This window comes from Crotalus tigris, unplaced genomic scaffold (genome assembly GCF_016545835.1).
Source record: "Crotalus tigris isolate CLP2741 ecotype Arizona unplaced genomic scaffold, ASM1654583v1 scf7180000017546.9332058, whole genome shotgun sequence".
In the NCBI taxonomy this organism is placed as follows: Eukaryota; Metazoa; Chordata; class Lepidosauria; order Squamata; family Viperidae; genus Crotalus; species Crotalus tigris.
Window position 1 is genome coordinate 2,553,725 of NW_024096465.1, and position 23,956 is coordinate 2,577,680.

Genomic DNA, 23,956 nt, shown 5'->3' on the forward strand with positions numbered 1-23,956 from the left:
TATATGCATACATACATATGTACACTGATTTATTAGGGTGTACAATATTTTACTGAAAGATCTTAATTCTGACAGATTTCTTACTTTTTAAATATCATTTCTCTTTCTCCCCTCTCTCTAGTTCTTGGCATAAATAAAATAAAAATTTAAACAACGCCTGTTTAGCGTCAGGGGAATAAGAGTCTGATTTATTACCCCCCTCCATATCTATGGAGATTCTCAGTCATCCAGGTCATGGTTGTCCCAAAGGTGCTTTTTCAAAAGACAACTGGACTTCCTTCGTTTTGCTTGAAGATGTTTTGATTCTCATCCAAGAAACACAGATCAGTTGTTGATCTGGCAATTATGCCAGAAACCTTTTGGCCAATATTCACTACTCAGATCCCATTATTATCGAGGTTAATAACAAATAATAACCTTAGGAACAAAGTCTTATCTGATGCAAATCTATACACCTGTACCTACCCTCAGATTGAACAACTAGTTTTTAATTAAGAATAGCAAAGTGCAACACTCTTAAGTTTAAATTAGATTATCGTTTTGATAATTTCACACAATAATTGGCTGCAGTGATAGAGTTTTGTTTTTTTTTTTATTTCCCAAAAGGAGATATCTCTGCAAATGTCTCTTAAAATGTGAACACAGTAGCTCTTAGTTTTAAATTTTCAGTTTTGCATATTATATTCCAAGAAATCCTGGCTGCATTGTTTCAATACAAAAAAAATTACATAAATCACACACTTGTGTTTAATTTCCTTCTTCAGAATATATTGTTTTCCTATAGTATAATTGAACGCACATCTCTAATCTCTTGTCCAGCTCCTTTGTAAGACTGCAGGTCTGAAAGCATACTTTCTGAGTCCTGTAAAACAGCGTTGACTTGGTTCCATATTTCCCTTTCTCCATCAGTTGGCTGAGCATCTAGACAAAACATAAAAAGCAAGTATTGGAAAAAGTGGACATCTGTAATCAGGACAATCATATGAAGCATAAGTACTGTCAACTAAAATTCATTGTTTAGCTGATCCACAGTTTACTACTTTCATATAGTTCTGGTGACTATCCATTTTTAGATCCATTTTATTAAATCATAACCAGGATTATAATTAGGGCTTCTTGTCACTCATACATACAAATAGGAAGAACTATGTGCAATTTTTAAAATTGTAATTGATTAACCAAACTTGACATCAAAGGCACCCCTGGACTAAAATCAGCCTAGGTAGGGAAGATGAACTTTTAATTTTTTAATGCAGCTTTATATGCATCTCCAGGAATGTGACAGATATTCAGCGAGTAAAAGTTATCCCGGTTTCCAGTCTAAATAATAGTTCAATGTTGTGTCTTGTCCATTATTTACTCTTTTTATTTCTACTTGTTTAACATAAAATGCATTCTGTAGCAAAATTATTGCCCCATAACATCAGATTTAGAAGAAAGTTATTAAATTAAGAATATATGGTAGAATAATCTTTTTTTTTAAAGAATTAAAAACTAACAATTTCTTTTGAGCTCCAAAAGTCCACCCACAACAGGGGCATTTTCAGGAGATTGGCAATAATACCTAGAAGCCTCGTCTCCCTCAATATTTAATTTAAACCAGGCATTTGCTTGATATGTGACATGCTGTGTATCGTTTTCTTTTCTGGAAATATTATAGGAATGACAGCAGTGCTGGGAATAAGTCTTTATGAAGAATCCAGGTGCTAACCCCAGTACAATCTGAACCAAAAACATTTCTGTAGGCACAAATATTTATAATAAACTTGTTGGGTTGTTTATCCTGCTATAGTGAGATTAAATGAATGAAAGCTTTATTATGGTTTTAGATCAGAGTACTAAAATACACTTGATATAAAGCACAGATTAATTGGTACTAAGATGGTAACCAACTGAAAGAGAGAAAGAAAGGGACCATATTAAACTCATCTCAGTCAGAAGAACTGGGAAAAGAGCAGCTCTAATCCCTGGATGCAAAGAGAGGGAGTGTGACTTTGTCCACCCTTCTTGTGGTGAGTGATGGTAGCAGAGGGCAGCCTTCTCTATCCATAGAATGTTCTAAATCATAGGATGGAAGGTGGGTTTGTCTAGATAAAAGCTCTACAATGCACAGTGAGGTACTCCAGAAGTCCCTCCGGAAGTCATAACTGTACCCCCTGAAGGATTAGTTCATCATTGGCCATATAAAACTGGATATGTGAGCCACTATTTTTAGAAACTAAATATATCACCAAATGAAGGTGTAGATAAACACAGAATCAGTTCATCCAGACCCAGGAAAGCCAATCTTTGGGATTGATTCTACTATAAAAAATATATATATATCCTGAATTCTGCACACATCATCTGGAAAAAAAACTCTTCTCCCATCCTTCATGTAATTATCTTCTAACAGAAGAGACCACACTGTCTGCATGTGCCTGTTGACTGAGCATAATAATTAGTTTTCTGTTCACCCAGTGTTGCCTCATCCAGCAGTAGCATGTATTTATTTAACAAGTCTTAAGAGACCACTCTGAGAATTGTAGGAAGCATTTCCAAAGAATCAATTTCCTCCTGTATCATGTGCATTAAATTAAAATTAAAGTGCAGTTGTGAAATCTAATAGTACACATCTTACGAGAGAAATGCTTGCTGCAAAAGTTCAGAATGCACTGTGCAAGTTATTAATTAGGTAGGAACAATGTCTAAAAATCTTTACTTTTAACAATATTGGCTGCAGTTAAATACACTCAAGGTGCAAAGGAAAAAACTTTTATGAGAAAAAAAAGTCAAATCTTGTACTTCTTCATCACCCACAGTTCCTTTGGGTAGATGAATGGTTATATGTGTAATCAGTGCTTTTTTATAAAAAAAAAAAAAAAAAAAAAAGTGCCGGAACTTACACACATCATACAACCCGCCTTGCCTACCCTACAAGATTCCATCCCAAAAAGGTGCTGGAACTCCGTTCTGGGCGTTCTATGAGAAAAAAAGCCCTGTGTGTAATAAATAAATCTGGAGGATATAAACTGAACTAAGATTTTGCATTTACCACTTTAACATCTTCTACTCATTCTGCTATGACAAGTCAAGTGAGGCACTGTGGATAATGGCTAGAATGGATATAAAACCTTTCCATTGTTTCTGGAAAGTTTGACTCAGCCATTATAGAAAGTAAGGTCCCTATCCCCAGCTTTTAGAAGTAGACCCAGAATTGTATTTTTATTAGCAATCCTCTTTTATCCATGAAACCTGACAAGCTTTTAATATAAGCTCAATATACATAGATGCAAAGTTCAAATCCTTTTCATAGTAAAATTCACATGCCTCATATCTGAAATATCACGGATATATATTCACCATTTTTCATACAGTTTTCTATGGACTGGAAATTATGATGTAGAGAAGGCACTTTCATAACTAATCACTTCAAATTCATAAGTAATATGAATTTCTTAATATTATATGAGCTGAGGTGGCACAGTGGTTAGAATGCAGAACTGCAGGCTACTCCTGCTGACTCCCAGCTGCCAGCAGTTCGGTAGCCCAAGTCTCCCTGGCTCAAGGTGGATTCAGCCTTCCATCCTTCCGAGGTCGGTAAAATGAGGACCCAGATTGTTGGAGGCAATAGGCTGACTCTGTAAACCAGTGTTTCTCAACCTTGACAATTTTAAGGCATGTGGACTTCAACTCCCAGAATTCCACAGCCAGCAATGCTGGCTGTGGAATTCTGGGAGTTGAAGTCCACATGCCTTAAAATTGTCAAGGTTGAGAAACACTGCTGTAAACCATTTAGAGAGGGCTGTAAAGCACTAAAACTTCCTAACAGTGAGGACAATTAACCAGTGAAACAGCTTGCCTTCAGAAATCGTGGGCGCTCCATCACTGGAGATGTTTAAGAAGAGGCTAGACCAGGGGTAGGCAACCTCGGCTCTTTTATGACTCGTGGACTTCAACTCCCAGAATTCCTGAGCCAGCCATGCTGAGGGAAAAGGGAGAGGTTTCCAAGCTGAGCCATGCTGGCTCAGGAATTCTGGGAGTTGAAGTCCACGATTCATAAAAGAGCCAAGGTTGCCTAGCCCTGGGCTAGACAGTCACTTGTCTGAAATGGTATAGGTTCTCCTGCTCAAGCAGCGGGCCGGACTAGAAGACCTCCAAGGTCTTCTCCAGCTCTATTCTATTCTAAGACTATGAAGCAGTATATAAGTCTAAATGCTATTGCTATATTACAATGGTATAATATTACACAATTTGGAGAACTGTACTATGTTCTTGCATATTGACTCATGCTATTTTGGATGACAACTTCTGTCATAAAACATATGTACAGTTCTTTTTCTTCCTAATTTCATAGTGAAGACTCTGTAAAGTTTTCCCTGTTCAGTCATGTCTGACTCTAGGGCATGGTGCTCATCTCCATTTCTTGGTTGACGGAACCAGCACTGTCCACAAATATTTTCTGTGGTCATGTGGCCTGGATGCTGTATACCAAAGGGACACGGAAGGCTGCTACCTTCCCACCAAAGGGGGAAGCATTTGCATGGTTTCAAATTGCTAGGCGGGCAAGAGCTGGGGCAAGGAACGGGAGCTCACCCCATTGCACAGTGTTTGGGTCTTGAACGTGGGCTGTTAGCTCTCCAGTTGACAAGCTCAGCATCTTTAACTGCAGAGGGTCCGGCTATGCACTGTGTTATAATTTGCTAAATTTCAAATGGAAACAGTAACATACAATAGTTCCTGTCTGTCATTTCAGCTATAATATCAGTTTTGAAATGTTTTATAGAAGACACAATGTGAAGCCAGTCACATGTTGGTAAATAGCTTCTAATTTCCCTGATTGCTGGGCTGATGGTATTAGAAATCCAACAACATCTGTCAGTCAACAGTTTCTCATTTCTGAGTTGTACTATTAATAAGAGAATATAAATAACCTTTATATTAGTTGCACAGAAATAGATTTTCTGTGATGATTCCATATAAAATATAATACCAATGTTCTTCACCCAAAAATGTTAATTTTAGCTTTCATTTTTAATTTTTTCTTTTCTTTCTTTTTTTTTTTTTTTTGAAAGATCACTGCATATCATGTACTATTCTGTGACTCTGGTATGATTTGCTTCTTTAATTTTGTAACATTATCTGATAATAGAAATATATTACACGAAGCAGCAGATTTGAAAGTTTAATGTAGCACGGATATTAATTTTGAATATGAATTTAAAAACCAGAATCTCTGCATTTCATACAAGTACTCATGTAAATAATTTTCAGGACTCTTGAGAAAATTCAAGCCTAAATAAATTATTGATTACATTGAAAAGGAAGTTTCTATGAGGCCTGAAAGTGATAAAATACCCCTCAGCAGAACTTCCAATCAAATTCTTATTATGAAATATGACTCCTTGTATTGAGAGGCAACATACACTTGTCCTATTGTTTTAAAAATAAGGTATTAAATATCACACACAGATAGAATGCAACTGAGTGGATAAAAGGGATTTAGTGCAGTAGTCGATCCCTTTCAAGAGAAAACTCAAGCTACATGCAAACGGCAAGCTGTAGTACACTGCAAGATGTGGTAAAAAAATTAATGTGTAAAAGTATATTATTTCACCTGCTTTGATACAAAGCTACAGGAAATATAGTCAAGTATTTGCTCAATTGGTATATTTTATTTTATTTATATTGATAATAGAGATTCTCATATGGGCTGCCCTTAGTCTATGTGTGGTCCTCAACAGATTTCCATGCAAACAATGGAGTTCCCTCCTAATAGTAATCAATTAGGCATTAAGAATTTTTCATCGATAATTGTTATAGTTTAGCAGAAAGGAAGATTCCCTCCCCCTCTGTGTAATTTAGAGTTCCTGACAGTCAGGCAGCATACAGGTAATCCTTGACTTACGATCACAATTTGGATCAGAATTTTTCATTGTTATGCAAGATGTTAAGTGGGTCGTGCCTGATTTTGCAACTTTTTTTTTTGCCATGGTTGCTAAGCGAATCATGGCAGTTAAGTCAGAGGTAGGGAACCTTGGCTCTTTTATGACCATGCTGGCTCAGGAATTTTGGGAGTCGAAGTCCACGAGTCATAAAAGAGCCAAGGTTGCCTACCCCGGTCGTAAGTGAACCATGTGGTTGTTAAATGAATCCAGCTTCCCCTTACTGACTTTGCTTGGGAAGACTGAAAGTCTGGTAATCTTGCCATTTGTAGCTTGCAATTATCCCGTGACCCTGGGATGCTGTAATCATCAGAAATACAGGCTGGTTACCGACTGCCCAAATTTTGATCATGTGACCATGGGGGTGTTGCGACGGTCATAAGTGTAAGGACCAATTGCAAGTCACCTTTTTTCAGTGTCATTTTTAACTTTGAATAGTCACTAAACTAAGGTTTGTAAGTTGAGGACTATCTATACAAATTTAATAAATTAGTACATTTAAATAATTAATAAATTATTATTATGTGTGAATAGGGAAATGATTGTCTTATATTCACTGATAAGAACAGAAAAAGCTACTGGGAAAAAAAAAGAATGAACAAAAACATGATACTCATGAAGATTTGCCTGAAGTGAAGCTGTTGCTTGGCGTATAATACTTAATAGGGCTCTCTTTTGCTTCTACATACAGCTACCTCTTTATCTCTCTTTCTCCCCTTTTCTTCCCAGTGCAATTGGAATCCCATCTTCCCCTACTTTTTTTCATTGCTGTTTCTGCTGAAAGGGGAAAGAGGAGTGTATATGTGTGCAGGCATATGCACATGCATGTATACTGGGATAAGTAAGACTTATTTATATGTGTGTGCAAGAAAAATCCTACACGCAGATGGGTATCCACTATTTTTGTAAACGAGTATCTTATTTTATAGACAATTAATTTAATTAGTTTTAATCAATTCAATATATATATATTCTATTCCAGCCTAAACAAACTCCCTCAACTGGCAACATTAGATTGACAAAATAGAGAAGCATTAGACAGGATTTTGGTTGCTTACATTTAGTTATATTAGACCCTTTGAATTTGCCTGTTTCCTTTCATATATCATTCAGGTTTTGAAATAATATACCATAGAGGTTTAGTAATGTGCTTTTAGACACACCAATAGCACAAGAAACAAATTAATTTACTTGCAAGTTTATTTTGAATATAGCACAAGCCACTTATACTGATCAGTTTAGGATAGACTGGTGATTTTGAGGCTCTTTTTTTTTTTTTTAGTAAAGATACGACACTGTCAAAATTTTCATCTGTGAACCAAGAAGCACTAAATCCTCTTTCTATATAGGCTGTGGTCTTCATCCATGTTTTGAACCATTTTCAAAATGCAGGCTGCTGAACTAATCAGAATCTGTCACAAAATAAACCCCTGAGCCAAGTTCTTTTAGCTAATGCTCATGATCACGAGCAATTATTATTGGGATTTTGGATGAACTGAACAATGACTTTTCAGTATGAAAGAGGAGAACTCCAAGTGGCGTGAGCTAGAGTACTTGCATGGCTGATTAATATATATGCTATTTTATTAGACTTTTTAAGGTTTAAAAAAAACCCTCCAAAAATAATGCAGGCCAAACTTTGCTCACTTTCAAAGTCTAGGAAAAAAAGGGGGCCTTGATCAAAGTCTGTACAAGTGAGAACTTTTAAAAGATTTCCCATTTGTTTTCTGAAAAATAGAAAAGGAACAGAATAGGTAACCAGGAACAAAACTTGAAAACACTGTTATCTCTATTGCACTGCTCGAACATGTTTATCTGTCAAGGCAAATGAAGCTTAAACATTCCTAGGTCAGGGAAAACAACGTTCCAAGCTTTGAACTTACTTTCAAAATCCAGGAAAAAATGTGGGTAGTTTTCAATTTCTCTGGTAAGGACTTTAAGAAGATTACCCATACCAGCGAAACCTAGTGAATGCAACAAAATCATAAAGAGTTATATAGGCAAAAGCAGAAGCTGAGAAAAAATTAAGGGCTTGGCATGCACTGCTAGTTCAAACTGAAACAGGAACATTCAGACCGTTTAACCGAAGTAATTAACAATCAATGCTACAATATACGTATTGGGAATATTGACCAAATATGAAAAATATATTCAGAAACCATAACTGAGAGAAACATGGCACGAAGGCAGAATTTCCAATGGTGTGCACATTCTTTCCTGGTGTACAGGCAGTCCTCGAGTTAAAACAGGTTGCTTAGTGACCAAAGTTACAATGGCATTGAAAAAAAAGTGACTTATGACTGTTTTTCACACTTACAATCGGCGAGGCATCCCTATGGTCATGTGATCAAAATTTGGATGCTTGGCAACTGACTCATATTTAGGATGGCTAGGTCATATCATCCTCTTTTGACAAGCAAAGTCAATGGGGAAGCCGGATTCACTTAACAACCGGGTTACTAATTTAACAACTGCAGTGATTCGCTTAACAATTGTGGCGAGAAAATTGGTAAAATGGGACAAAAACTCACTTAACAAATGTCTCACTTAGCAACAGAAATTTAGGGCTCAATTGTGATTGTAAGTCGAGGACTACCTGTATTTGGACAAGCAGCATTTTGTAGGTTTTGACTGCTTTAACAAAAGCGAACGTTCAATCTTTGAATGCATCCTCATTTTAAAACTATTAATTTAATGTAAGGTCCTGCAAAAGGACACCCTTTCCTCTTTTTTCTTTTCTTTTCTGTGATTCATCCATTGTTCCAGAGCAAATTTCAGGAAGCATGCTGGAAGTTTCATATAGAAGCCAATCAATTTCTTTGGGAGACAGATACCACTGGACAGAAACTCAATATATTTATGATAAACATTAAAAAATCCCTGAGCTCTTATACGCATACAAAATATAGCTGAACATAATTTGAATTACTGGACTTGTTTATTTCTTAATTATTTTTCTATTCTGCAAACAAGACCCGATAGGTTTTCTTTAAGAATTACTATTGAATATTACTATTGAAGAATTACTATTGAATGTAAATAATTACTATTTAATTACAATTAGATAAAGAGACTGGGCCATTGTCAGGTCATAAGCGGCTTGCTTTGTTACATCTAGCAGTGTGGTAAAATTAGTTCTGTCTAAGAAACTTTGATTGATTTATTTGACAGAATGATCTTATCCCGAATTGGTTTTACACTTTATTATTTTGTTTACAGAAACTGAATGAACCTGATTTCAGTTTTAAAAAAACCCAATGACTCAGAAGTAGTATAATACTAATTCTCATATTATATATAGATAGATGAATACACTCTAATTCTCTGTTTTGAGATCTCCGAACAATACTGAGCAAGAATTCAGAACAATTCAGTATCTGAACAAAGCTATTGGTATAATTAATTTTAATATGTAACCATCCAAAACAAATTTACTCATTTCAATGACTTTCAAACATACTAAGGGTCCTGGATATATACTGATCTTACTCTAAAAGCAGGCATGTCAAATCTTTTCCATTATTAATATTTTGCATGCAATATATTAACAAATAAGAAGGAAGGAAGGAAGGAAGGAAGGAAGGAAGGAAGGAAGGAAGGAAGGAAGGAAGGAAGGAAGGAAGGAAGGAAGGAAGGAAGGGAGTCTGTATTGCAACATGGTGCAATACAGTTTTAAATTATAACTATATGATTATATAAACTTAACTCTGAATGCAGCAACACTTTTATATATCATGCACTGTACAAAACATAAGAATCATGCTTAAAGTGGATTTCAAATGTAGTACAATTAAGAACCACACATTTCCAACTTGAATTTAAAAGTACAACTTACCTCAATGAAAAAAAGGAAGTCACTAGTGTATTTTTGTCTTAAACCATTAACACCTAAACCCTTCTTCAAAAACACTTAATCTCAAAGCATCTTTATTAAAAACAAACAAGCTACCCGAGATTGGTAGTCATGTTGACTATATTATCTCCAATATCCGAGGTATCCGAATGCCAGTTGCTGAGGAACATGAGCAAACGTGGGCTCTCAAACGCTGGTTGACTTATCCTTGAAAGACAATGCCATGCTAAGTAAACAATTGTTATTGTAGGTCGAGGATTACCTGTGTGCATTTGTTTTCTTACTGAATTATCACTGTATTAATAATAATGTGGATTTTTTTACTTCACTGTTTTAAAAAAATGAATATTTCATGCCCCTCCTTTCACTATTATAAGCCTGAGTTTTCTCTGAATATAAGTCTTGGATTCTTTTTGCAAAGCCATAGCTTCCTAACCTAGATTGAGGAAAATCCTAGTTATTTGTCTATTAACAGACAAAAAGAAAACATTCACAAGAATGTAACTCCAAAAATCTACCCTATTTCTTAAAATGGTTAGTCGTGATCCTCAGGAAAGCTCGTAACTCGGAGGTGAAAACAATGTCCTACAATAACTGGTATTCTGAACTGCATGCTTTGTAATTTAAACTGCCATCTGTACTAGCACACTAACAAGTAACACATGGATGGAAATTAAAACATGGCTATTGACTCAGGGATACTTTGAAGCATTTAAATTATTAATTAAGTAATTGAAAAGGGTAAATTATTTTAAATTAAATTTTCCAGGCCTGTCACCTGGAGTTTCATCCCTACTGTTAAGTAAAATTTGCATATTTAATTTTTCAAAGGCGATACATTGAATAACAGGTACGATATTAAGCACTGAATAAGTCTATGCTAATTTTTGTAAGTTGAACTCTCACGCTATGGTGGTTCCAAGAAAAACATTCCCCATCTCATTAAATATAAACAATCCCTAGTGGGGATCATTGAGAGCTTTCAAATGACTCAGTTCAATGAAAAATTACAATTGAGAATTAAGTACCAAGGAAGAAAATGAATGAAATAAGTTTTAAATATTTCACAATGGCAATAGGAAATAACATAAGACTACCTCATGATGGGAATCTTACCTATATAAGAGAAAAAAAAGAGCTGGGCTGCACAAATTTAGAACTCTATAAGGAACCATTCAGCCCTCCAACCCATCCCAAAATTGATTAAATCATTTTCATGTAATCTTACATTTAGACTGAACAAATATTTGTTCTTGCCCTATCCCAGTTTTTGTCTGCCCTGCCTGCCTAACTACTACAGAAAAGTAGGGCATTTGCCTATCAACTAAAGTCTGTGTGGCTTAACACTAAAAGTTGTATAGTCCAGTGAAAAAAATATTTGTGCCTTAATATGTTAGTGGGGAAAAATGGCATCATTCTTTACTTATTAAGAAAAAGCGGAATACAAATCTACTACAGGTAGTCCTTGACTTATGACCATAAATGAGCCCAAAATTTATGTTGCTAGGTGAGACATTTGCTTTAAGTGAGTTTTGCCCCATTTTATGAGTTTTCTTGCCACAGTTATTAAGTGAACCATTGTACTTGTTAAGTTAGTAACCTGGTTGTTAAGTACATCTGGTTTTCCCATTGACTTTGCTTGTCAGAAAGTCGCAAAAGGTGATCACATGATCCCGGGACATTGCAATCGTCATAAATATGAACCAGTTGCCAAGCATCCGGATTTTGATCATGTGACCACGGGGATGCTGCAATGGTTGTAAGTGTGAAAAACAGTCATAAGTCATTTTTTCCAGTGCCAGTGTAACTTTGAACAGTCACTATAACAAATTGTAGTAAGTCGAGGACTACCGATATGTATACTTGCAAATAAATTACTTCTAAAACAATTTTGCCTCACTTTTACATTATTCCCACCACATGAACAATTCCACATCCTAACTAATGAAACTAATTCTCAGTTCCTGCTGCTTGGAGGGCCAGAGGCAGAGGCACAGGGTGGCAGGCACACGATTTGGCCCACCGGATGTGCCAGGCAGCCACGTGGCCATCTGCCCCACCCCAGCCATTGTGGCCGCAAAGACGGAATGTGGGATGGAGCAAGCACATCCGGCAGGCCAGATTACATGCCTCCCACTGCCCTGCGCCTCTGCTTCCTCCTGCTGTGGGTGCTGCCGCTGCGCCTACTGCTTGGAGGGTCGGCCTGGTGGTCGCAGCAGGCTATGGAGCCTGCAGACTGCAGCCAGACACCATTAGGGCCCTGCGCGCTCACTGCCTCCTATGTGCGTGCCGGAGGGGGGGGGTGGCTGGCTGGGATGGAATGAGCTGGGGCAATGGAAGCCGGTTCTTCGTCACCTCCAGGGCAGTCCCTTGGGCCTTGTGTTCGACATGTCTGATTTAATCCAATTGCCTATAAGTATGACATATTATGCAGATACTATTTCAGAATTACACTGTCATGCTCCATTTGGATGTCTGCCTGTGGGTGACAACAGAACAGCCAACACCCCTGATGTCTGATTACTATTTACTAGGAACAGGTCATGAAGTTTTGGAGTTCACCTGAGATAAAGTGGTCTGCGAGCAAATGGAATGTGGAATTAAATAGACCAAGAAGGGGGAATCCCAAGCAAGGGATGAGTTGTGTTGATGAACAAATCCATCACAGCTAAATATTTGTTGTTGTTGTTGTTAATTGCGAAGTCGTGTCCGACCCATCGCGACCCCATGGACAATGTTCCTCCAGGTCTTCCTGTCCTCTACCATCTTCTGGAGTCCATTTAAGTTCACACCTACTGCTTCAGTGACTCCATCCAGCCATCTCATTCTCTGTCGTCCCCTTCTTCTATTGCCCTCAATCTTTCCCAGCATTAGGCCCTTCTCCAGTGAGTCCTTCCTTCTCATTAGGTGGCCAAAGTATTTGAGTTTCAACTTCAGGATCTGGCCTTCTAAAGAGCAGTCGGGGTTGATCTCTTCTAGGACTGACCGGTTTGAACGCCTTGCAGTCCAAGGGACTCGCAGGAGTCTTCTCCAGCACCATAGTTCAAAGGCCTCAATTCTTTGGCGCTCAGCCTTTCTTATGGTCCAACTTTCACAGCCATACATTGCAACTGGGAAAACCATGGCCTGGACTATACGCACTTTTGTTGGCAGGGTGATGTCTCTGCTTTTTAGTATGCTGTCTAGATTTGCCATAGCTTTCCTCCCCAGGAGCAAGCGTCTTTTAATTTCTTGGCTGCAGTCCCCATCTGAGGTGATCTTTGAGCCCAGAAAAATAAAATCTGTCACTACCTCCATTTCTTCCCCATCTATTTGCCAGGAATTGAGAGGGCCGCAGCTAAATATAGTCCACCCTTAGTATATCTGCAATAAAATCCAGAATGAAATTCAGCAACTATTGGTTACAAATTGTGATGTTATTGTGGTATAATAGTTATTACAAATACAGGGCTCTCCATCCTTTTTTTCCCTACAAGAAAATAAAAGCAATTCTTGTAAATAAAATATCTTTAGGCCATCAGTTCAGGCTCAGACAAGGGAAAAAAATTTGTCCTATTGGATTTTTCCCTTCTGAGTTCAGGATTCTGGGGCAGTAATAAGAATGGTTAGGAAGCATATTGGTTTCTTAGTTCAATCAACCAGAATAGAGCTGTAAGGGACCTGGGAGGTCCTCTCGTCCAGCCCCCTGCTCAAGCAGGAGAGCCTATACCAGTGGTGGTGAACCTATGGCACGGGTGCCAGAGGCGGCACTCAGAGCCCTCTCTATGGGCACACGTGCCGTTGCCCCAGCCTCACCTTCCCCCGTGACCCCCTCCTCTCCAGCAGCCCCCTGAAGGAGAGTCGCCCCTGAGCATGGCCCACCCGGAGCAGCGCAGCCAAGGACGTGGCAGCCAGGTAGCGTAGACAAGACTCTGCCCTCACACCCCATCATGCACAGTTGATGTTGCAGGGCGCAGGCAGAGAGCATGGCCACCATAGTGCTGCTGGGCTGCCTGGGCGATCTGCGGCAGACCCTGGAGGAAGTGAGTGGCCCTGCTGGCAGGCGGGGCGGGGGATGGGGGGCAGAGCGGGGGCGGGGCAGGGGGTGGAGCAGGGGCAGAGCCAGTTTTGGGGCACTTGGTCTCTAAAAGGTTCGCAATCACTGGTCTATACCATTTCAGTCAAGTGACCATCCAGTCTCTTCTTAAAACCTCCAGTGATAGAACACACACAACTTCTGATGACAAGCTGTTCATTGGTCAATTGTCCCCACTGTTAGGAAGTTTCTCCTTAATTTTAGGTTGCTTCTCTCTTTGATTAGTTTCTATCCATTGTTTCTTGTCCTGCCCTCTGGTGCTTTGGAAAATAAGTTGACCCCCTTCTCTTTAGGGCAGCCTCTCAAATACTGGAATACTGTTATCATGTCCCCCCCCCTCCAAAAAATCTTTCTTTTCTCTTGATTAGCCATACCCAAACCCTGCAACCGTTCTTCACATGTTTTAGTCTCCAGGCCTTTAATTATCTTAGTTGCTTTTCTTTGAACTGTTTCCAAAGTCTCAACAACTTTTTTGTAATGTGGTGACCAAAACTGGATGCAGTATTCCAGGAGTGGCTTTACTGAGGCTTTGTAAAACAGTACTAATACTTCACGTGATTTTGATTCTATGGCTCTGTTTGAACAACCAAGGACTGTATTAGCTATTTTGGCTGCTGCCGCACACTGCTGGCTCATATTTAAATGATTGTCCACTAGGACTCCAAGGTCCCGCTCACAGTTACTGTTTTTGAGCCAGGTTTCGCCTAATCTGTACTTGTACTTTTGGTATAAATTTCCAAATACAACCTGAAACTACTTAAATTTCTTTTAGCAAGCCTCATCATTTTGACTCCCATGTTCAAGAAGCCAATGTCTCCCTCTTGGGGCAGAAGTGTTTCTGACAACAAGAAGACTTGAAAAATACATGCCTGGCAGACCAAACAGTTAGAATTGCTGGTGAGGTGCCATTGTCGAATATCTCTTCCTGATGACCCCTTGCAAAATTTTAGCAGCAGACTGGTTTTCTGAACCATGAGACCGGAGGATTTAGTGGCAAATATACTGTAATCTAAAGTTACTATAGCCTCTGGTTAATCAATACTCTTGTTTATACAGAAGCCTTCCAAATATTTAATGGTAGCTGAGAATATTAGGAGATTAATTTTGCTCTGTCCAGTAATTCCGCTAGTATAGCTATTTTCATCAAAGTAATAGGAAAAAGGCTTGCAAAGCATACAGAGCGTTTCTTTTGAGACTTTTTAATGAAAATTCCATTATACTACAGAGCAATTTGATCATGAACACCAAAAGCATACTCAGTAATCTAACCTATTCGGGATTTATTTCTAGACCCATACACTTGTTAGTATGCGAGCAAATGCACATTTGAATATATTTACAAATAGTTCAGAAAGAAATATGGCTTACAGAATAATAGTTATTATTGCCTGAAGATTCGGGGATAATCATTTCAACTTACTTTCCTTTTGATCCCCATGAACAAAAAGCATTCAACCTTTTATAATCTAAATACTATTTAAAATACTTCAGTCAGTTTATATGTGCTTTATTTGGGAAGAAATACCTTATTTTTCTGGCATGGTTAGACATACATTCAGAATCGCTGCAAAATAAAAAAAAGGAACATTGAAATATATATGGGCAATAATTAAAGCTGGCATGTTTAAAATGGGGTGTGTGTGTTCTTGGATGAAAGTTTGGGGCCCCCAGAATCTGGATTCCACAAGAGTTTGAGATTATTTTCCTTACTTTGAATTATAAAACCTTGCCACAGTATAACAGAATAACAGAATTGGAAGGGACCTTGGAGGTCTTCTAGTCCAGCCCCCTGCTCAGGTAGGAAACCCTATACCATTTCAGACAAACGGTTGCCCAATTTCTTCTTAAAAACTCCCAGTGTTGGAGCACCAACAACTTCTAGAGGCAAGTTGTTCCACTGATTAATCGTTCTAAGGGGAGGATGTTCCTATGCTGCTGCTCTCTTTCCCATAGGACAAAGTTGGCCCTTCAAATTGCTTCAGTTCTTCTCATTCAAGTAAATCCAGAGTGGGCTAGTTCTTTAGGTAATGATGGTCCTTAAAAATCCCATTCCTCGTTATCTGACAGGATGTCCTTTTTCATCCCTCCACCTACCCATCAATATACAGACTCATGTAAAATAAATTTTGCAAGAGGAGAATGAGAGGACATATCCCTGCCCATTCATTCCGCAATGTACCGTATATGCCGGCGTATTAGGCGACCCGGCGTATAAGACAACCCCCGTCTTTATAGCTGGGCCGCATTCCTAGAACGTCGTCTTATACGCCGGAAACTACCAGTATTTCCGGTGTATAAGACGACTCGGCATATAAGACGACCCCCGTCTTTGGCGCCGATTTCAGCGCTCACGGAAGTCGTCTTATACACTGGCATTTACGGTAAGTATTCACCAGTTGAACCCACTAGATATTGGGGAAGGGAGTTGTTTTATTTTGAACTGGCAGGACCTTCAAAGACTTCTGTAAATCAAGTGCAATTGAGCACTGAAGCCCACAAACTCATTCAGGTTCCTTATCTGGCAAAGTGGGTAGGAAAATGGCCCATTTAGAGGACAACAAGGTGATAAAAATTCCATTTTAATTTGGTCATCTAGAAAAAAATCTTACAGAGATATATGCAATGTGTATTTTGCTAAAAATAAAAGGCAGCAATTAGGAGTGACCTCAGGTTTCAAGGCCATCATTTGGGTGAGCCATGGTAAAGGCCATGGACTGTGCTGCACAGACGTGAAACATCTATATAGCAACAGCTAACTGAGCCAACTACATTTGATAAAGTTTATTCTGTTATTTGAAAACCTCCTTCTAGCTAGTTGAAGTGTTTTATGGCTTCAATCTGTCCTCTTTTTTAGCTTGAAGTCAGCAATAAAACACTTTCAAGGAGATGTTCAACTAAGGCATAATAAGAATAGGAAGAAGACCTTTTCAAAGTCAGAGAAGCCAGGAAAGCAAAATAAATATAGTTTACCAGCTAAAACAGACTCCATGAACAGATCTCCACAACAGAGGCAGGAAAGTTCAGAGAATCTAGAAATCCAGGTTCATGACAAGGCAGAGGGAATGAACAATAAAACCAAGGTGTTTGTTGTGTATAGCTTTATGAATGTATTGTCTATCTATCTATCTATCTATCTATCTATCTATCTATCTATCTATCTATCTATCTATCTATCTAATCTAATCTAATCTAATCTAATCTAATCTAATCTCCACATCCTTGAATCAGCCTTGATTCCTGGTGATTACTTGGACAAGTCCATACACTGTTCTTTACAGCATTTTTGGAAGTGGCTTGCCATTGATTTCTTTCTAGGGCTGAGACAGAGTGACTGGATTCTCTAGGTTTGCCTAGAACAGTGTTTCTCAACCTTGACAATTTTAAGGCATGTGGACTTCAACTCCCAGAGGTTGAGAAACACTGGCCTAGAAGCTATGGCCTCTCAGTTTCTAGCCTGATACCTTTAACCACTACACAAAACTGGCTCCCAATCCCTACATATACAAAACCATAAAGCAGGTTGATGCAGTTCTTGGTAGTAAATGAACCTTTAGAAGAACACATGGTCTTACAAAACCTCGTGATCCTGTCAAGACCCTTCTTTCTTTCGGGCTTGGGAGGAGAAGAGTTTATTCTCTTCATCAAGATGAACTGTTGTAATATCTATAGTTGTGCTTGTGTCAGCACCTTGCTCCCACAGAAAGTATCTGTGACACCTCCTGGGTCTCTGTTTCTTTTTTTTCCTTTGAGGCACGAATCCATCAGGAGAACCATAACAGAAAATTATATGCTAGCAAGCTCATTAAGAACTTATTTACAAGGCTGACACAGCATGTTCTCTACTTCAAATAAGGTTTTTAATGAATAAACGTAGCACAAGAGAAAATGGAAGCACAGTCCCCACACTCAGCAAAAGATTTAAAGAAAAATGGAGAGAACAAAAGTGAAATAAATGGAAACAAGTAGCCTTAACTGCTCATCCGCATGCAGTTTGTGTCAGCTCCGTAAGCTGAACCAGGCCAAGAACTCAATTCAACAAGAAATCTAAAACTAATTTTTTTTTTTTGAGATTGGTTATAATAGCAGACTCTTGCAAATTTGATTGTGCTGTAACTCCATCAGCATGAGTTATTGCTGAATGTTATCTCATTTCTCTGGATTTAAAATATGTTTCAGCCACTTTTGCCTAGGTAATGGCTCTTGCATATATTTCAACCAAGGTAAACTTCCTTACTCTCTATAGTTTGCACCTTATCACATTTACTTATCACTCTGAGTTTAATGGGGCCTTTTCCCAAGTAAAGGGGCACAGAATTGCAGCTTTGAATATACATCTTGATTCCAAAATGGTACTTGGAAACCAACATCAACCACATAGAAATTTAGCTGATTTAGAATGTGTGTGTATGTATCTGTGTATCTGCTTGCGTCAGCTTCTTCTTTTTAAAACACTGACTTGTTTCTCACAGACAGCTAGAGGAAATCAATAGATATCTACATTAAACAAGAAAATCTGGAATTGTCCAATGCATGGTTCTTTTTGTAATTAATAGCAAACAGATGATGGAGCTTCTCAACATAAATTAATAAGCAAAAATGTATTCTGGCTAAACCAATAGAAATTCCTGGGCAAGGCATCAATCAGGTTTATTTAAAGAAAGACTTAAAATTAACCAGTCCTGTTAATCAATTTCTTATTGTAACTTGAAACAGGAATCAATCCCTAAAAAGCAAGTAATTACTAGCTCAGCAATTAGAAAAGCAAAATCAAATTTCAGCAGCTGATTAAAAATACAATCAAGGAAAGATCTAACTTGTACAGTGTGCAGAATAGTACTTTTAAAGATGGCTTATTTAATAGGAAGCAACTAGAAACTAAAGTTAGTTCAGTACCAAAAGCTGTATATTAGGATCCTATGACAATTACATTGTACAAAGTTTGTTCTAAAGTGGTTAGTTTTAAGCCATAACAAATCTGCATGATGATTAATCACACACAGACAACCTTCATAGCAAATATCACTTGCTCCTTTCATAATATTAGAAAAGCATGTGATTAAAGTGAACTATTATTCAAAGAAAACAGACATTGGTCAATGATATGAGCAAAGTTAAACATATGCACAGAAGTGGACATTGTGCCGATGTTTGGACAACCCTGCAGTGCTACACAGTGGATTTCCTGTGAAGGAGACATTTAAATCTCACAGACCAGTCTATAGACATTTGCTCATTCAACATGACTTCACATGAAGGAAGGATTTTAAAAAGGGATTAAGGAAAGCTCAGAAAATGGATTTTGTTAGTGACAGAGTGCCCTCTGCTGTTGGACTTTAGGAATAAAATGAAAATGTCTATCTATTAGTCTGTTTTTCTATGGCTGTTAGTCTGATTTGGTCTAATTAAACATTTAATTCTTCTATATATTCATCAGTTATATAAATGCAAGTTAAAATTTAAAAATAGGTGAGTATATTTTGAAGCATCAGTTTCAAACATCAGAGTACATTTTTAAACATAAGACTATGTTCACATGATAGTGATTATAGGTAGATATCTATCATGCAGTTCTGTATCAATCTACTCTAAATTAAATCCCAGGGATTACAGTAGGATTTATTATTAATTATTTGTAGGAACCATTGTTGCCAAAACAATTCCTTTGGTCCTCCTGTATTTCTGACTCATACATTATACTAAGTCATGGATTTTTAACTGCAGCTAATGAAAAGCACCTGTTAGCCAAGGTTCACCCAACAGACCATGGGTGTCAAACTGGCGGCCCACGGGCCAGATACTTCACATGCAGGCCACACCCACCCTGGTTCCGCAAAGGCAAAAAACATCACGATACGTCACGTGATGCAATCAACTGTAATAGATTAAACCAAAATCAGATAGGTTAATCACCTACTTTGATTCCTCTACCCTGACTTTGTGTAACTTTCAATATATGAAGTATTTTACTGGGTTTCTATATGACAAAATCTTCCAACAAACTTGATGAGATTAAAAAAATGGCAAGACAGATTATCAAAATAATGAAAGTTAACTCCATATATAATGAAGGAATTTGGAGAGACATTGTTACAGATTATTATCTTCCCATTTTCAACGTAGGACTGGAATAGATTTAAATGACATAAGGCATGTCCAAATCTTACTCCAGGTCCACAAATGGAGTTAACTAATTAACTATGAATGCATGTGAACCCAGTCACATTATAGCTTATGTCTTAATTTTATATGTATATCAGGCTGCTGTATCTTACTCAACATTCCATGATTAAAACATTGTATAGTACAATGGATGGACTAGTCATCAATTATCCTAACAGAACAGCATTCAAGTACAACTTATTTTGGGTAAAGCTTATAAAAACAATGATATAATGTCCTTTTTAATTTGTGTAATTTAAGATGGAAAGCTGAATGAGGGGTCATACATAATATTATCATTTGTGTTTCTTAGTAAGCTTGTAAGAAGAGTAAGTAATTAATTCTTCAAATTCTCCTTAATCCCAGCCAATTTTCTGATACAGTTAGGAAGAGAAAAAGGCAAAAGACTGATCAAAAAATCTCCACATATACTTTTGTTTTAAGAGAATATTCTAGATTTTGGATTTACCATAGGAGGGATCAAGGTAACAAGAGTTCAGGAACCCACTTGCCTATATAGTTGATTTGGGACTAGTTAGCATCTTTCTGTGTAATACTTCTCAAAGGATTAATGGAAGTGTGAATAAAATGAGAAAATGCCCTCAAGTGTGCTACACTCAACTTGCAAAGAAAGGAATGATACAAATGTGGTAATTAAGAAACAACATAAACATAAGAATTACTAATTTGTTACTGAATCTGTTCAGTTTATAACAAAAATCTAATGAACATTTGTGTTTAAATTAAAACTTCATAATGATGTTCAATAATTTATTAAAATTTAAAATATATTATTGTTACGGTAATTTATTTTTTCATTCAATTATACTAACTGGATAAAAATGATGGTGGACATGCAATCTGTAGCTGTGAAGATCATTGTTCTTGTGCCTTTATCATATTTGTGGAGGTTGATGTAATTGAACATTTGCATTGAAGTCATTTAACTGGGATGAAATCCCATAAATATAAACCAAACGCAGGCATTCACAATGGACACAAAGTGGATGGTATTTAAGACCCAGTTCCCTCAACATAAAAGTAAGCTAAATTCCAAATCAATTTAAAAGCCTTACTATTGCTGGGATAAGGTTGTCATTAGAAGATTTGACCACTAAGTGGCAATCTTAGCTTGCTAAAGTAAAAAATAAAAACAAAAATCTCCACCCTCTCCAGCGCATTGCAGATATCTGATCTTGGAACAAAAATTTGGTGGCAACTCAGACCACCAATCACAGAAAAAGATAAAAGCTGGAATTTATGATATGCTATAATTAAAATAAAAGATCGGCAGGAATAGATTTTTTTTAAAAAAAAATGTCAATAGGAATAAGGAAATCCTGGTGAGACTGGCTTCAGAAATGCTTCCCAACCCTTTTACTAGCAATGGCCATAGGAGATGCCTGTATTTTCTTTTGTGTCACAACGTAATATGGGGTGGGGGGGAAGTGTGCATGTGTGCATTCACATTTTCTCCTAGGGACTAATAAGTGTCTGTAACATACTCTTGTATATGTTTGTTTGGAACAGTATAATCAATGTGGGTTCCTTTCTGGGTTGTGTACATGTGGGGATGTGTCTGCTCTGTCCCCATTTTGTGTTGTCTTTGTGAACATATGCCCTGAAGGCACAGGATCAGCTGTTTGGGAATAATGAGGAGAGGAGTGCTCAGAATGGAAGAGTCAGCACCATTCTAAGCCACTAAAGCAGTGGTTCTCAATCTTTTTAATGCCGTGACCCCCAACCGGTCGTAAGTCGAGGACTAAACCGGTCGTAAGTCGAGAACTAAACCGGTTGTAAATCAAGGACTTTCCCTGTCCGGGAGTGCCGCGCATGCGTGGTGCCGCCCCCTGCGCCTGACAAGGCGTAGCTGGCAAGCAGCAGAGACGGAGCAGGCCGACCACCGGCTGGGCCAGCCCAAGGGAGATAAGGTACCCGCCAGAAAAGGGGAAAAAATGGCGGACAGCCTTGCTTGGCGACCCCCGTGAAATGGTCGATCGACCCCAAATGGGGTCGCGACCCATAGGTTGAGAACCGCTGCACTAAAGGTAGTGACCATTTGGAAATTACGATGGACTTCCAAAAGGTACTTACAACATGGTTCCAAATTTACATGACTATATTTTGGGTACTCAGCAACCAGACTGCATTTACAACTGTTTGTAATATCACACGGTTACATAACCGCTATTTGCAACATTTTTGCCAAAATACATGGCATTTACTTCAGGTTTTTGACACCCCATGGCAAACGATGGGTTTGCTTAATGACCGCCGTGTTTGTTTAACTTAGCAAACTTAGCTATGGTGCTCGCTTGACAACTGTCACAAAAAAATGGTCACCTGGGTGACCTGCTTTATAATGTAATTGTAATGGGCAGGCACCATTGCAGTTGTAAGTCTCAAATTACCTGCACAACACTGCCAATCTCTGGAGGAATTGTTCAGAATGTATCTATTTATTAACTGTGTCGGGTGGGGTTCTGAATCCATTTCTGGGACTATGTCTGGTGAGAATAAAGATTCAGATTTGTTCATTTTGCACAGCAAAAAAGCCAAATTGTTTGGCTTTTCTTTCTCTTACTGGGCTATGAACAAGATTCCGTTGTCCAAACTAGCCCTGATATTTGCTAATAAAATATTTCACGCACACATGAAACAATATAGCTAAACTATTAAACAACTTCTAGATATAGAAACAGGAAATCCCAGAGTCACATGTCTTCCTAAAACTTTCAGGTGGTGGCGGTGGCACTGGACTTCCCCTACCACTTTGAAAATGGTAGTACAGTTTCCTGTCCTTTTGAGATAGATAAGTATGGAAACTGAAGCATAAATACTATGATAATTCCCCACCCCAAAAAAAGTCCCCAGCAATCACTGCTCTTCTGACATAGAATCTCACCCCACAGTGGTTCTTATTATTTCCAAAATTTATCCTACACTAACTCATAATCAGTATTTTGTTATAAACATTTACGAATCATGTTGATTCATCCAAATGCATATTTATTCCAGCATATTGTTCCAGAAATGGTCAAGATTCAAATGAATCGGGTAAATCCACACAAAGAAGACATGAATACAATAGTGTCCTTTTGCCTGATTTCCCTAGTAATGTATTAACTGTGCCTCATGGGCAAAATATGGGATGTAAATAATAAAAACAAGATATTTCTTCCGATACTGGAGAAAATACATAATATCATTTATAGTAGCCACAATTAATTCATGAAAGACAAACCTATCAAACCTTATTTAAAGCCACCCAACCTGATGGCTATTATGAACAGAGTAGAGTAGCATAGAGTAGAGTAGAGTAGAGTAGAATAGAGTAGAGCAGAACAGAACAGAATAGAATAAAAAGCTGGAAGGGACCTTGGAGGTCTTCTAGTCCAACCCCGTTCAGGCAGGAAATCCTATACCATTTCAGACAAATGGTTGTCCAGACTCTTCTTAAAAACTTCCTGTGTTGGAGCATTCACAACTTCTGGAGGTAGGTTGTTCCACTGATTAATTGTTCTAACTGTCAGGAAGTTTCTCCTTAGTTCTAGGTTGCTTCTCTCTTTGATTACTTTCCATTCGTTGCTTCTTGTCCTGCCTTCAGGCGCTTTGGAGAATAGTTTGACTCCCTCTTCTTTGTGGCCACCCCTGAGATATTGGAACACTGCTATCATGTTCCCCCTCTTTCTTCTCTCCATTAAATTGGACATACCAAATTCCAGCAGCCGTTCCTTATATGTTTTAGCCTCCAGTCCCCCGATCATCTTTGTTGCTCTTCTCTGTACTCTTTCTAGAGTCTTAACATCTTTTTTACATCGTGGTGACCAAAACTGGAAGCAGTATTCCAAGTGTGGTCTTACCAAGGCATTGTAATGTGGTATTAACACTTCACATGATCACATAACACTTCATATGATATTTTAGAGTAAGTTATAAAGACCC

General features: G+C 38.0%; 1 protein-coding gene across 7 annotated transcripts in view; it reads right to left on the reverse strand.

Moving 5' to 3' along the window:
• The window catches only part of CYRIA (CYFIP related Rac1 interactor A), a 77,730-nt gene that overhangs the window by 15,293 nt on the left and 38,481 nt on the right, over positions 1-23,956 (reverse strand). For 3 of the 7 annotated variants that reach the window (XM_039334908.1, XM_039334892.1, XM_039334900.1), the window contains 3 exons: positions 7,808-7,888; positions 7,572-7,651; positions 800-921 (listed from right to left, as the gene is read on the reverse strand). In XM_039334908.1, the coding sequence (XP_039190842.1) occupies positions 800-921; positions 7,572-7,644 (195 nt within the window). In that variant the 5' untranslated portion in view covers positions 7,645-7,651; positions 7,808-7,888. The remainder of the gene's footprint in view (positions 1-799; positions 922-7,571; positions 7,652-7,807; positions 7,889-23,956) is intronic. The other 4 variants (XM_039334926.1, XM_039334916.1, XM_039334944.1 and 1 more) reach the window with 2 other exon arrangements.